The 16,125-nt window shown below is 37.9% G+C and overlaps 1 protein-coding gene across 7 annotated transcripts in view; it reads left to right on the forward strand.

The window, feature by feature from the left end:
• Positions 1-16,125, forward strand: part of ATP10D (ATPase phospholipid transporting 10D (putative)) — a 98,745-nt gene that overhangs the window by 24,149 nt on the left and 58,471 nt on the right. For 6 of the 7 annotated variants that reach the window (XM_077847930.1, XM_077847925.1, XM_077847931.1 and 3 more), the window contains 3 exons: positions 1,887-2,213; positions 4,389-4,583; positions 14,155-14,359. In XM_077847930.1, the coding sequence (XP_077704056.1) occupies positions 1,924-2,213; positions 4,389-4,583; positions 14,155-14,359 (690 nt within the window). In that variant the 5' untranslated portion in view covers positions 1,887-1,923. Of the gene's footprint in view, positions 1-1,339; positions 1,485-1,886; positions 2,214-4,388; positions 4,584-14,154; positions 14,360-16,125 lie in introns of those variants that run through there. The other variant, XM_077847928.1, reaches the window with a different exon arrangement.

A 16,125-nucleotide genomic window follows, 5' to 3' on the forward strand; every position in this document is an offset into this window, starting at 1 on the left:
TACTAGAATGTCATTGGACCAGATCTTCAGGGTTATTAGGTAATGATCTATGATTTCAGATCCGTGAAAGTCGGATACAATTTTAATGTTCTTAGAGGGAAACCTATTAATTTCTGATTAATATAACATTTTAGAGAAAATAATCCATAGACATGTTATAAACTTAGAATGAAGCTTAGGAAGGAAGTCAGCTTAAATAATTTGCCCAAACTACTTAAGGGCCTCAAACACCCATTTTATACCTGGGATTGCATTTATGTATTTACATGCCTGTCACCTCACCTAGACCCTGAGTGCTTAGAGAAAAGGCATCTAGGTCTTAAATCATCTCTGCATCTCTGTATTCCTAGCCTGTTCTAGTTGCTAGCACATAACCTCATTTTTCTCCAGATGTGGTCTGGGGAGTTTTGTTAATGGTTCAGATTACCAGAACAAACTCACTGATTTATTAAATAATCTCCAGAGGTGAACTCCAGTGGAAGGGGATAAATAAATGCAATGACACTGATAAGTAAGAATAGAAACCAAGTCCTCCAGACCTTGTCCTCTACATCTTGGTGACATGCTAGTTACCAAGCATGGACTTTCATTGAACATCTAAGTGCCAGCTACTCTGGATTCAACAATCCGTGAAGCACATTAATAATTAAAGCAGCAACTGTTAGAAAGAGTTAGTTTGAATCCGCCTTACCTACTTACAAACCATATACATTTTTAGCAAGTTACTTTATTCTCTAAGTCTGTTTACTCTTTTGTAAAATAGAAACACCTGTGTCATAAGATTGATGTAATTATTAGATAAGATAATGCATGTAACATGCTTTGCAACATGCTTAGAATATGGTGTGCTCCTAGCTTTTGTTTTCTTTTAAATTAATGAGCTTACATTCTAAGCAGGGCTGAAAATAAGGAAAACTTGGAAATAAGGAAAATAAGGAAGAGACCATATAAGAGTTAGATTTTGTTTTATGACCACCCTAAAAACTTGGTGATGTAATTTTTATTGACTCACAATTTGGTGGGTTGGCAGTTTGGGTTGAGCTCAGTTGGGACAATTCATCTCTGTTCTAGGTTGGGTCATTGGGCACACACATGGGTTAATGGTCAGCTGGGAGTCGTTGGCCTTACCCATGTTTTGACAGGAGCAGTGGTGGTAAGTGGGTCATGTGTACTCATCATCTAGTAAACTAGCCTGTACTCAGACACCTGGTAGTGGTCACAGAGCTTTTAAGAGAGAGAGAGAAGTTGTTCCATGAGCAAGCACTGAATTTTCAAGCCTCTGCTTCTGTTGTGTTTACTGGTCTTCCATTACCCAAAGAAAGGCACATGGCCAAGCCCAGGTTCATTGGGTCCTCCCACTTGATGGATGAAGGATTGTGTATCTAGGAATGGAAGGAATTTGTGGCCATTTTTATAAAATCTGCACAGAATGGATTTTATGGACTGCTTCTTCTGTATCAAGCTTTATCCTGGATAATTTACATGTAAGTCATTCAGTCCTTAACAAAAATTTCCTGACATGTGTGGCATTCCCACTTCAAAGATGAGAAAGCTAATTATCAGATAAATTGAGAGGCTTGTCCACGTTAAACCCAAATTACTTGCTTCAAGTTATGGAGTGGCTTTTAGGTGCTGTCTCTTATTGCTTCAATGATCAGATGGTTGGCTCCTGAGGCAGAAGGTGTTTGCTTTATTTAATAAGAATTTTGTTAAAATGGAAGTTCCAAAGACAAGCTTTACTTCAAAGCCTAGTTTTACTTTATACCCATTGGGTCATATATTGTTTGATATGGAAAAAAAATTTAATTTTACTACCCATACTATCCTTTAAGACTTTCTGGAAGCTTATGTGAAGTGCTTTAGGGGTTTTTTGTTTGTTTTGCTAGATTACCTGCATACCCCGGATCTCAGTGCATTTTGGACATGACCGAGTTTCTGCGATGGGCCAGGTATCACTGGCAGCGACTAACGGGCAGCACAAACAGGGATGACGATGAGAGGCCATACAACTATTCCTCTCTGCTGGCCTGTGGGGGCAAGTCCTCTCAGACTCCCAAAGTGGCGGGAAGGCACCGGGTTGTCATTCCCCACCTCCAGCCCTTCAAGGATGAGTATGAAAAGTTCTCTGGCACCTACGTGAATAACCGAATACGAACAACAAAATACACACTTCTAAATTTTGTGCCAAGAAATCTATTTGAACAATTTCACAGGTATTTTTATTTATTTATTGAAAGAAAAAATCTTAGCATGGTCATTGTTATTCTAGTTGGCATAAGATTTTTAAAATTTCTGTAACATATGTCACCTAATAAGCTAAGATTTGGAACATTTTCTTTGACAATTCTAGTAGTTTGTGATGCAGTGTTGAGCCCTTTACAATTGGTAAGATGCTTTCTCTTGACCAGAGAAGATGTTGTTGTTTTCCTATTGTAGATTAGAAAACGAAGTTTGTTACTGTGGTTTACCCAACATCATGCCAGTGATAAGGAGCAGACCAGGGGCCCTAGCCTTGAATCTTTTCACTCTTGCTTCCATATTCTTTCCATTAGACCATGCTGTGTTTTAATTTTAGCTTTCTCTTACTGGGCGATATGGGAGAAATAGAGCTCTGAAGCAAGTGCAGATGTAAGATGCTACCAGGTGAAGCAGTGACATAGTTCAGTTTAATATGTAGTTATTGAAGCTCTCCTATGTGTTTAGGCATTGAAGGAAATACACATCTAAATGGTGCTCCTTTCCTAATGAAGTTTGCAGTCTAGCAAGGGAAACAAGATGTGTATGCAATGAAAAGACATCACATTTAGGGTGTGATGAGTGATGTAAAGTGCTACCAAGTAGGATGGAAGCCTCAGAAAAGAGAGAACAGCAAGAGGAAATGACATTTGGCATTTGAACTTAATTATGAAAAAAGATTATGGAGAGCAGGTGAGATTTTCAAGGCAGAGGTGTCAGCAAAGCACGTTTTAACTGGAGGAAGGGGTATGAATAAAAGCAGGAAGGCAGTAGCATACATTGCTTGAGGTCTGGAACGTGGAGCCCTCTACCTGGAGCAATTAGAAGTAAAGCAAAGGCAGAGAGAACATGTAGGGAGATGCTCCATATCCCCTGGTGAATGGTAAGACCCGAGCTTAGAAGAATGTGAGAATGAAAAGAAAGTTTATCTATTTCAGATATTATGGAGTAGATGTGGGGAATTAAGTAAAAGATGGCATGAACATACTGAGCTGAGAGGACCAGAAGGATTAGCAGAAAAAGCTAAAGATAGGAATAAAAAGAAACTTGGTTAGACTTTTTTTTTTTTTTTTTTGTAAATGTTGAGTTTGAGATGCTAATGCGAGTATATAGATTCTCAGCATTCATGATTCATTCTACATATATTCATTCTCATTATTCACTGTATGTAGATTCCATGTGCATTGATTTAAATGATGGGTATATTTAAAAATATAGACGGGAATTTGCTGAATTAAGGCTCTAAATGCTATGGGTGATTCTGTCTTTTATGAAGTTTGCAGTCTAGTGCCCTTGAGGAAATCAGGACCTGAAACCTGAACAGAGTTCAAGGGACCTCGGTGTAGGCTTGGATACACTCCACATGGAAATAATTGAAGCCAAAAAAGTAGCAAAAAGGGGTTGAGAAAGAAATTTTCAGTTAATAAAAGGAGTTGGCGGTGAGGAAGGAAAAATGTAGGTAAATTAATTTTGAGAAGTTTAATGGTTAATGAGGGAAATGATATGATAAAAATGGAAGAGGCTATAAAGAATTGAGATTATAGTTCTTTTAAGGAAATGGGCTACTTGAATTTACCTTAGGAGCCTGGTGGGTAGTTAAATATATAAAATAAGGGAGTGGAAGAAGTTCCTGAAGATGGTGAATCTCATAAAAGCTAAAATAGAAGGATTGGTCTCAAGGAGAAAAAAACAAAACAAAACACCAAACCTTTCAGGTTTTTTCTTTATTTATTTTGAGCTTTGTTTGAATCTAATGTTTGGACATGCAAATTAACTTCTGAAGCCAGACAGTTGAGGTTTTTAAAAATTTATTTCTACAGTGTGTTAGCATTGAATTTCCTCTAAATTTTTTGAGCTCTTAAAAAGAAAATAGTCTTTTCAGTTATGCTTCTTATGTTTTACACAACTCAAGACTGTCACACTCATATTTACTATTATATATTTAAGAAAGAATACCTCTCCTTTATTACAGTAATGCCATGAGCTGGATGTCTACAGGAGCTACTGATTGTTCAGATTTGTTAGGTTTTGCTAGTTCTCTATTCTGTAACATCAAAAACTTGTAGGAAAATGCCCTAAGGTATTTTTTGTCCCTTTTGCTTTAGGCTTTTATGTGATTTGTTAACACTTCTTTGTGTGTGTTTGGATTACAGGGCCGCCAATTTATATTTCCTGTTTCTAGCTGTCTTGAACTGGGTGCCTTTGGTGGAAGCCTTCCAAAAGGAAATTACAATGCTGCCTCTGGTGGTGGTCCTTACGATTATTGCAATTAAAGATGGTTTGGAAGATTACCGAAAATACAAAATCGACAAACAAATCAACAATTTAGTAACTAAAGTTTACAGTAGGTAAGTGTAACAGGAGCTGCCCAAAGGAATACACATGGGTCATTTAGAAACATGCAGAATGTTACTTTCCCCCCTTAGGTGTGATCAGGACCCTTTTTGATGTGGTGGTGGCGGTGATGTTTTCAACTAATGTTTATTAAGGACCCACAGTGAATTAAATTCAGGTGTCATAGCAGAACCAAAATGTGTAGATGGTCCTGATTTACGATGATCTGATTTAGGATTTTTTTGACTCTGCAGTGGTACAAAGGCAGTATGTGTTCCATGGAAATCTTACCTCAGAATTGGAATTCTGACCTTTTCCTGGACTAGCGATGTGGCAAGGTACTCTCATGATGCTGGGCAGCTGCAGGGAAGCTCATTTCCAGTCAGCCTGGTGATCATGAGGGTAAACGATGAATCATTTTGTACCCATAGAACCAGTCTGTTTTTCACTTTCAATAAATTGAAAGTAGTCAATAAATTGACAATAATCAATAAATTACACGAGACATTCAACACATTATTATAAAATAGACTTTGAGTTAGATGATTTTACCCAACTCTAAGCTCCTATAAGTGGTCTGAGCACATTTTAGGAAGGTGGGCTAAGCTATGATGATCTGTAGGTTAGGCATATTACGTGCATTTCCACCTACAATATTTTCAACTTGCAATAAGTATATTGGGATGTAACCCTTTCATAAGTCAGGAAGGATCTGTATAAGCCATTGTCGATCTAGGAGTTGATAAATCAAAAGCTTCTATAACTTACGTATAAGTGGAACTGAAAGAATGAAACTTCATAAGAAGGAAAGCAAGCAGATAGTTTTTAATCCAGGATGTTCTAGTTTGGGGTTAATAAAAGGATGGGATATGAAAAATCTGAATGGATATGAAAAACAAGATGGAATATGAAGAAAAAGACCAGAGCTACCAATGGAGGAAAGATACTGAAAAACGGGGAAGAGTGTTCTCTTTTTTTGTGCACAAAGCTAGAGGTTTTATAAAACTCTTCCCATTGCAGTAACAGAGAGCGTTCATAACAGGAGGTCTTTTCTGAAGTGTATTTGCTGTGGTGGAGACTTGTATCTCCAGTATTTATTAAACAGAAAGACTGTGTAGCTAATAGTCTGAAAGGTGAGTTTCGAACTGTGCTATGTATTGTAAATCGACATTTGCAAATTCTTATAATACTTGTATCCAGAGACAACAGTGTTTTTAAGTCCTGTGTACATTGCGTATGTGTCTTACAAAATTAAGATTGTCCTGCATATATATTTAATCTAATTGTTTTAGCCTAATACTGCACCACAGCCATTTCCCAGGTCTTTATGAAAATGAATTACGAAGTTTGTAATATTAATTGTCTGGCATTCCCTTTTGTAAGAAATGTATCTTTTTAAAAAGTCATCATTAGAACAGATTTGTGAAATTTTGGGTCTAATATGTTAATTGCTTTACAAATGAGTGTATGATGTCACCCCCCCTCCCCCGCCCCACCAATTTCAGGAGTAGGAATGCTTGTGGAGTGTTCTGGGGATACTGAGTATATTGACTTGGCCTGAGGTGGTAACCAGCTAAAGGAGCTGTAATGAGAAATGGAAAGAGAGGGAGCTTGAGGGCAACACTAGGCTACTCCTTGAACGTTGTCTTAATCAGGGTTGTCCAGAGAAATCAAACCAATAAAAATGAGATTTATTATCAGGAATTGGCTCACGTGATAATGGAGGCTGAGAAACCCCCGTATCCGCAGCTGGTGTCTCAGGAAGGCCAGGGGTGCGGGTTGAAGGGCTGAGAGCTGCAGAACGGAGGGTGTAGATTCCAGTCCAAGCCTGAAGGCCTGAGAACCAGGGATGCTATGGTCGGAAGATCAGTGTCCCAGCTCAGGAGGGCAGAGAATAAACTCAACTTTTCTCTGCCTTTTTGTTCGCATGGGATTGGATGATACCCACTCACCCTGGGGAGGACCATCTGCTTTACTCAGTTTACCAAGTCGAATGCTAATTGCTCCCAGAAACACTCCCAGACACAGCCAGCAGTAATGTTTAACCAGTGTCTGGGCATCCCTAGTGCAGGTGATGCTTACAATGAACCATCAGAGATCTTTTCCTTTAGTGGTAGAGAATCTGTCACGTGTCTCCGATCTGATAGGGGCCCCCAAATGTGGGATGACCCCAAATAGGTCGAAGCCCGTGGTGTGGGTGGAGAAAGAATTCACCTGAGGCAGAATAGAGGCAATAGATAGATGCTTACTGAATACACCCGCAAAGGGGTGCAGTGGGGGCAGCGGGCAGGACCGCAGAGAAGCCTGAGTGCAACGGGGCAGGGGGTGCAGGCTGCTTAAAAGGGGAAGGTGAGGCGGTGTGGCCACATGGCATTTTTCCCTTTTCTTGTAGTCGTACCTGGTTGTAAGTAGCCCATTGCTCAGTTAAGGCTTATGGGTATCTTGAGGTGGGTCTCCTGAGGGGCCTGTCACTGTGGGCCCTTGTGCCTGGGTCAGGTTTCTATCACTCAAGCCTGGTACCTAAAAGTAGCCTCTACAGACTCCATCTCTCTCTCTCTCTCTCTCTCTCTTTTTTTTTTTAAGTTTTTAAATTCCACTTAGTTAACATACAGCGTAATATTAATTTCAGTTGTACAATATAGTGATTTAACAATCCCACACATCACCCGGTGCTCCTCAGGATAAGTGCCCTCCTTAATCCCCATCACTTATTTCACCCAACCCCACACCTAACCTCCCCTCGGGTGACCATCAGTTCTCTATAGTTAAGAGTCTATTTCTAGGTTTGTGTGTGTGCTTTCTCTCCTCCGCCTCCCCCCACCCCCCAATTCCCACCCCTTGCTGGTTTCCATCTGTGGAGCAGAGAAGGAATGTGGTGAAAGATGTGCTTTAGGAATATAGGTCTACTCAAGTCCTGGGAATAGTCTCTGCAAATAGGGCAGACCTGCTTCTGCTAATCCATCAGGGGCCCTTGTGGGAGTAGATGCAAGGTACAGCAAGGGGTTCTTAGAAGAGATACTGTGAAGAAGAACCGAATTGAATTTGGTGAACCTCTGTGATTTCTCAGCTTTGGAGGAGAAAATAGACCACTGGTAGAAATAAGGATCCCTAAATTCACCTCAGGTAGGATGAACTGGAAATGGTAGCAGGACAGGCATCTCGGTGGAAAGGCCCCACGGACAAATAGGAACATGCTACCGGAGTTCTACATGCTTCAGGGTGGAAAGGCTATCATAAGATGTTTTGAAGTCATGAGACTGTTTAGAGGTGACTTTGAAGTGAGGAGTTTGACTTAAATCCCCAGGGGAGAAAACATGAAGAGCTACAAGACCGAGCTTTGAGCCCAGAGGTAGGCAAGCATCTCTTTCAGCTTCTGAGGAGACTTGACAGGTTCCCTTAGATGCTGCCAATTTTCTTCTGACATCTCAAAGTATTTGGCACATTTCTTGGATTGACTTTAGGGTTCTCATGTAAACTCTTGAGTTCTTAAAATTGTAATTCTAAATTGGTCAGACCAGAGATTCTCTTCTGTTCTAGTTACCAAGTCTGAATACAAGACATTGAGGTTGTCGCAGTCTAGTTTTATTATAAAAAAGTATATTTTGAACAAATTTAAGGCTCTCTGGACTCACCAAGAGTTCCACTAGGTGACATAATGTTTGTTTTGTTTAGTTTACAGAGAAGAATAACTCAAAGGCTTGTCCTGATTGATGGTGGAATTGTCTTCCATTTTATGTGAGCCACAGAGGGAAGAGGTTAGGGCAAGCTGCTCTGATAAAAGTGATACTTAAGCTGAAACCTATAGGATTCTGGATTTTGTTCATTATAAGAATTCATCAGTGACTTTCTCAACATTCCTTTTAAAGATCTAGGAGTAAAACAAAGTAACTTTTTTTTTTCCTTTTAAGATGATGTGACTTATACTTAAAAATTTGGTCTATTTTTTTTTCTTACACTCATGTCTGATCTAAAGCTAACCAAAAAACTGACATATTATGTAGAAAACTGAAAATAATAGGAAAAGCTCAGGGTTTTCATTTTAAAGTCATGAGCATTTTACTACCACACTCCTGTGAATCATTTGATGACATTTATGTCTTTATCATGTGCCAGGATAGAGAGATGATGTTGATACAGTCACCCCTCAGAAAATAGCTATAGGAAATAGTATTTTATTTTATTTTAATTTTTTAAAAAGATTTTATTTATTTATTCATGAGAGACACAGAGAGAGAGAGAGAGAGAGTCAGAGACACAGGCAGAGGGAGAAGCAGGTTCCATGCAGGGAGCCCGATGTGGGACTCGATCCTGGGACTCCAGGATCACGTCCTGGGCCAAAGGCAGACGCTAAACTGCTGAGCCACCCAGAGATCCCTCATAATTAAATTAATTTCATTTTTCACTATTTGGAGTACATACCAGGATTTCAAAAAAATATTTATTTCAAAAATAGATCAATAAACATATACTGACCTTAACTTAATGCCAGTTAGCCATGTTAGGTGCTAAGAACACACAAATGGTCAATATATGGTCATCACCCTGTACAAGTTATGGCTGAAATTTGAAAAAGAGACACAAACAGTACTTGCATAAGAGAGAGGTATGTATGTCCAGGTTACTATGGGAGCCAATTGTCGGGGTGGTTTGCCCTAGAGGAGGGGAGTCTTGAAGCATGATCAAGAATGAGTCAGGTAAAGAAAGGTGGGACAGGATACAAAGTGTATCAGACAGGATGCAAAGACATGGGGCAGGAGAGAGCACGTGTGTGAAAGCAATGGCAAGCCAGTGACGACGCTCACCGCCACATTTTACTAGCTCTGAAGACTTCTCATTGTGGTAGACTCAGAATGAGGCCATATTTCCTTATCCAATAAAGAATTAAAACTAATAAGAGGACCATCTTCTTCATTCAGCCAGAACTTCTTGCATCTACTTGGTTGTTTATGCTTCTGAGCCACTCTCACTGGAGAGGTCATCGTTCTCACAATCCTTTCTTCAGGTAAACTTCTAGACCCATTTTGCTTCTTTAAGAGTTCAAGATCACACAGCTCTGCTACATAAGCATTGGGTAACATTGGGAAGAACACACTGAAGTATTATTTTTTTTTAAGATTTTATTTATTTATTTATTTATTTGAGAGAACGAGCAAGTGGAAGGGCAGAGGCAGAGGGAAAAGCAACTTCCCACTGACTGGGGAGCCCAATGTGGGGCTCGATTCCAGGACCCTGAAATCATGACCTGAGAGGTGGGAGGAAGGAGAGGGGTAAGAAGGGAGGGTAGAGAATGTAATCTTCTTACTTTAACAAATTTAAAGAGAGAAAGAGTAGGATTATGAATAAATTTTTCTGTTTGATATTTTTAAGCATTTTTTTTCCATAAAAGGAAAAAAATTTATAATAAGCAAATAATGAATAATCCTTGCATAAAACAGCAGCTAAGATTCATCAGATGCTCGATAGTCACCAGTGGATCTAATTTTTGTATCAATGTAACATGGTTGGTACTATGAATGAACTATATGATCCCTGCCCTGCCTGTGTTTACAAATGAGAAAAACAGGTTTCGGCAGGTTAATTAACTTGCTCAAGGTCACACAGCTCCTAAGTGCCCTGGGATTTAAAACAAGGCTCCAGAGCCGATCTCTCAAGAAGCAGACTTTATTCCAGCTATAGTCACTTATTGGTGACCATCAAATAAAAGATGTTTCAGTTGTATATTAGAAAGGGAATTTCAAGAACCATCACTTTTGAAAATATCACAATAAAAAGTTGATTACCTTAGAAAGCATTTAGTATCATTTTAAGAAGCATGAAATTCTATGAATTTAGGAGATTCATGAATTTATGAGATAATCCTAAAATGTTAACATTAGCCAGTACTTAAAACTCCTAAAACCAACACAATGATTTTTTTAAAGATCAGAAAATAATGTAGGGTCCTGGAGGGAAGGCACTGTATCTATTTTTTTCCTTAAATTTGTCAGTACCTACAACACAAGTAAGGCACTCAAATTTGTTGTGATTAATAGTTTTGTTTTCAACACACTTCTATTATTCTTTAGACAAAACTTAAAACCTTATAAACGGCTGCTGTTTGAAAAGCAATTTTGAGAAAGTTAGGTTTTCCATAATAGCTCATTCCAACTTAATTGAGGTATAATAAAATTTAAATGCTTCGTTTTTGTATTAGTGTTTATTATTTCCCAAGATACTTGCCCAAAGACAAGCACCACGTGAAAGACCACATATTACAAATAAGAATTAAATTATCTGCACAGAAATGTTAATATGCTTCCTCCAAAACCTTGCACAATTTAATGCTTCATACTTTCACCTTAATTTTGTTGGGGAATAAATTTGTTCTCTCCTGTGATGTCTTTGTATTTCATAGGCATTTAAGTTAGCATATTTAAATCAACAAGGCATGGTCTTATAGCCTACCTTTATTTCTTTATATCCTTATAATTTGTTTCAAGAACAATTTGGGGGGGGGATGTAAGTGTTATTTCTTCTGCAATACCAAACAAAAAGCAAATTACACGGCATAACAGATAAAAAGACAAAGAGTTACCAGATTCTATTATGAAATGCAATAGTAAAGTGGTATCTTGGGATAGACTTAAACAATTGAATAGAATATTGCATCTCATCTTTAAGTTTATATGCAAATCATCTAAAATAGATCTGGACTATGTCCAAAAGGAAACCTGAGGAAAAAATTAGACCAGGTCTCCCACTATGCAATTTTAATATTTACAAAACCATACAGTGTCCTAAGGAGTTCTCAAATGTTGGTCAAATAACTTAATAACGTGACAAACTCTAGCTAATAGTTACTACTAATCTATAAAAATCACCATAGTGGCTAACCTTTACTTAGCACTTAGAAAGGGCCGGGCATTATGGCTTACTGTTTTATTACTATTATATTCATAATGAAGGGAACCAGGGTTTAGCTAGCTTATGCAATTGGCCCAAGGCTATATACAGCTACTAACTGAGAAAATCAGGATTAGAACCTATTTAGAACAATTTAGGAAAGCAAACACATGTTATCAACTTTAAACTAGCACTAAAAGTCAGCAATTATATATAGACAAGAATTATATTTACAAATACATATAAGAAAAATTCAAAATAAATCTTTAAAAAAGAAAAAAAAAGAAAAATTCTTCTCATTTGCTAAATTTGGGTTTGCTGGGTAATTTTATAACTGGTCAAAATCTGGACTTTGTTCATCATTCTAAAATACTATATCTGGGCAGCCAGGTGGCTCAGTGGTTTAGCACCACCTTTGGCCGAGGGCGTGATCCTGGAGACCTGGGATCGAGTCCCACGTCGGGCTCCCTGCCTGGAGTCTGCTTCTCCCTCTGCCTGTGTCTCTGCCTTCCCGTTCTGTTACACTGACGTTTCTTTCCCTCAGGAATCTCATGTCCTTACCTGATGTCATCTGCCCTCCAGGTACCTAGGAGTTCCACATTTACATTTGTACCCACGTGCATAAGATCAGAACCTTCAAACTGCTGCACATCTTCAATTTCACAGCCCGCTTCAGATAAATTTTCCAATCTGAGTTTATTATCTGCCCTCTCACACAACCAGTTGCTTCTAAAATTTAAGACGTGGTAAAAGGCACCATTCATCATCCTGTCGTACAAGTTAGAAACCATAGAGTCATGCTTGATAACTCCTTTACATGTAGTTCCATAATAAAATGTGGTATAGTAAGTCATAAAACATGTAAGTCAAAAAAATCCAAATATGTCTTGAATTAATCTTCTGTTTATCCCTGTTGCTATTGCCTTAATTCTGACCATCTTCAATCTTCTGAATTAATTCAATACATTGGTTTTTGGCCATTCCTACACCAAACTAGCCAGACACCCAAAATCCATCCATTACTCTGTCTCAGGAGTTAGCCAATAGAGGTAGTATCACGTACTTCTTCTTCTGGTGAACCTTGTGACTCCCCATTTTCTATGGAATGAAATCATTGCTCACTAGACATATAGGACTGAACCTTTGAAATTTGACCCATACCTATGTTCTTTGATGTTCTCTTTTACTTCCCTCCATGAAGAGTGAACCAGTGTGCACAAACACTAGGAAAAAGAATGGAAAGGACAAAATAAAGCATTTATTTGTCCTTCTCCTTGAACTAACCAACTCTTTGGGTAATCACGGATTTCCTTCAGTTGGATTCAACATGGTGCGTTAGTTATTTTGGGAAAATAAGTCCTGAAAATGTACTTGTTAGGTAGCCCTTTAAGCTAAATATTTCTTGAAATAACTGATATAATTCTGTAGAGCAGGAAATATCCAAGGATTGGCCCCAGGTGGCATTTCTATTTAACCTGATGCATAATTTAGAATATAGCTCCCAAGCTTGATAATGAGTTTGAATAAATATAAATATAAATATATATAAATATAAATATCTATAAATATAACTGAAAATAAATCTTTACTTTTGAAAATATAAGTGTATCTTTGTGACAAATACCAGTTCTTTATGGATATTTGGCAGACAGTAGGGGAATGAGACAGACTTTCCTAATATTGGTTGGTGGCATTGTATATGAAATGCTGTTTAATTGATGTGATGTTCTGTAATACAGATGTCCTCATTCTACTCTAAGGAAAATGCTTTCTGAGGCATAATTCATGCAGGGTAGTATGAAAAGGCATGAGAAGTATGGCAAAAACTTTAACATAAAGCAGGGTATTTAAGGAAACACAACCTCAAATGATGTATCTTTCCTTTAAAATGAATATATAAATAGGAAAACTGTACTTTTGAAAACAGTTAAAGTTGTCCATCCTCCTTTCTAGTGATCAGCTGCAGCAGACCCAGGACTCTTATACCAGCATTTCTATTAAGTAGTAATTAGAGGTGTTAATAGTAGGATAATAATTTTTTAAATGTTGAGTATTTTACTCATTTTATTTCATTTTATTTTTATTTTACTTCTTTGGTGTTTCCTTTGATTCATCCTATCTGACAGATGGGAAGCTCCCTGAGAGTAGATTATGTGTCTTGTGTATTTCTGGATCCTTGATACCTGACCACAGGGCAGCACACAGGAATTGTGTTACCCGTGAATGAACCCATCAAATGTTAATTTTATTCCAGAGTTATCCTCAAACAGCGTCGTAGTTCAAAATCTTAAAGGACCGAACAGCTGAGAAATATATTTTATTAGCTAAATAACTAAATTTTCAGGTGAAGCAAATTCTGGAATTTAGATGTTCTCTGGCTTCCCTTTTAAAATTCACCCTAGGGATCCCTGGGTGGTGCAGCGGTTTGGCGCCTGCCTTTGGCCCAGGGCGCGATCCTGGAGACCCGGGATCGAATCCCACGTCGGGCTCCCGGTGCATGGAGCCTGCTTCTCCCTCTGCCTGTGTCTCTGCCTCTCTCTCTCTCTCTCTCTGTGACTATCATAAATAAATAAAAATTAAAAAAAAATAAAATTCACCCTAATGCTTTAAACATGCTTTAAATTATACCCAACTTAAAAAAATGAGATTATGTATGTTTCTGTCTTAATATTCTCTTTAAATTTATTTTCCCCCCATTGTTAGGAAAGAGAAAAAATATGTGGACCAATGCTGGAAAGATGTTGCTGTCGGGGACTTTATTCGCCTTTCGTGTAATGAGGTTATTCCTGCCGACATGGTCTTACTCTTTTCCACTGATCCAGATAAAATCTGTCACATTGAGACTTCTGGCCTTGACGGAGAGAGCAATTTAAAACAGAGGCAGGTGGTTCGGGGATATGCAGAGCAGGTAAATTCTCACTTGGTGACATATGAACACTTTCTTTTTGGAAGATTTTCACAGGTACATATAAAGAGATCTTTAAATTCATTTTTACTATTACAAAATAGAAGCCCAGAGGGCTTGCTCCATATGCAGGTATCTGTGGGAGTGTTTTAGAGATAATAGGATGTAATGACTTTGAAGTTTACACGTTTTGGTCTGACAATCCTATATTTTTTGGAACTGAATTAAAGGAAACTAACAGAATTGTTTTGCAATTTGGAAAAGTTATTTTGCAGAACTAATCACCTTCTGTCCATAAAAATCTATAATTGCATCTATACGCAGACCTTTTGAGACTTGTGTAACTTCTCGTGCCACAGAGCTTCACATGTCATAGTGAGGGAAACAAGAAATTCGAAGTTATATTATTAACATGAGTTTGAATGAATTCCTACTCTTCTCTTTAATTACTGTGTGATCTTGGGATAGTCATTTATTTTATCCACCAGTTTATCTTAAAATAGAAATGATGATGCCCGTCTCATAGCATTGCTGTGAGATGCAAATGAAGCAATATATGTAAAAATGTCATGTATAGGGCTTACATATCTGTTTCCCTTCCATCTGTCTGGGTGCACTTGAGATGAAGTATTTTAAAATTTAATAGTCTTTTAAAAACTGAACTGTTAAGTCAGATCTCTTCCATTTTATACTTGTAAACCAAAAAGTGTTTTAGCCACATAAATGTCCTGATCTTTAGTAAATTTCATCATCTGATGTAACATTGGACCATCTTTCTGTGTCTGGATTTCATTTTAGATCCTGTGATTGATACGCCTCTCAGCTTGTCATTGTCTTTTGCGAGCATTTATGTAACTAAGACATTGGTAAAAATCTTGTACAGCTTGAGATTCTATTATTCACATACTACTAAGTACCTACTTTGAGGGTGATACCAGTTGATTAATCATCACACTTAGGGTTCAGTTAAGGGTCAGCGCTCTGGAATCCCATGACCTAGTTTGCATCCTGTTGGTAAACACTTGATTGTGTGGAGACCTGTAGCAAAGTATTGATCTTCTTTGTGTGTGTTTCTCTCTATTAATTAGACCTCATTATTGCACTTACCTCATGAAATTGTAAAGAAAAAAATAGTATATTTCCAGTACATAAGAGGGATTTTCGTATACCAGAAGAACTCAAAAAAATCAATGATGAGCCAGTCAAATCATATGATTATATAATTCACATTTTCCTTACGTTTGCTGTGATATGTTAATACTTAATGAGATACATTAGTAGTATTTCTTTTATTAGGCAAGCCTCATATGAGAGCAAGGAAATGAAATAAAGTTCACATGGCTTATTCTTAGGGAATCTGTACGTGTTCTACAAAAGCACTTGGCTTATTTGCTCATTGGTATCATCAAGCATTCTAAAGTTACCATTTAATCCATTTGAGATTTTTCTAAGATGCTGATGTCCGGCTTAAGTTTTTAAATAAAATTTGCTGGGATGAATGTATAGGTGCTCAGAATGTTCACATATATGCTTAATCTCAGAAAGTCTCTGCATGATTAAAGAACAATATTTTTAGGTGTTCAGTGCCTGCTACCTAACAGAGTACCTGCTGTAGGAGTAGAAGCTTTCCTCTGCAGAGTCCTGCATGGATTCCCGTGTATGATTCAGACCTTCTCAACACCTGTAGATGTCTGTTAATGTTCTAGGACCATCCTGATCCCACTTACTCCTTTGTGATTATGCCTGTACTTTTTTCATCATTTTCTTTA

The sequence above is a fragment of the Canis aureus genome, chromosome 14 (genome assembly GCF_053574225.1).
Source record: "Canis aureus isolate CA01 chromosome 14, VMU_Caureus_v.1.0, whole genome shotgun sequence".
Classification (NCBI taxonomy): Eukaryota; Metazoa; Chordata; class Mammalia; order Carnivora; family Canidae; genus Canis; species Canis aureus.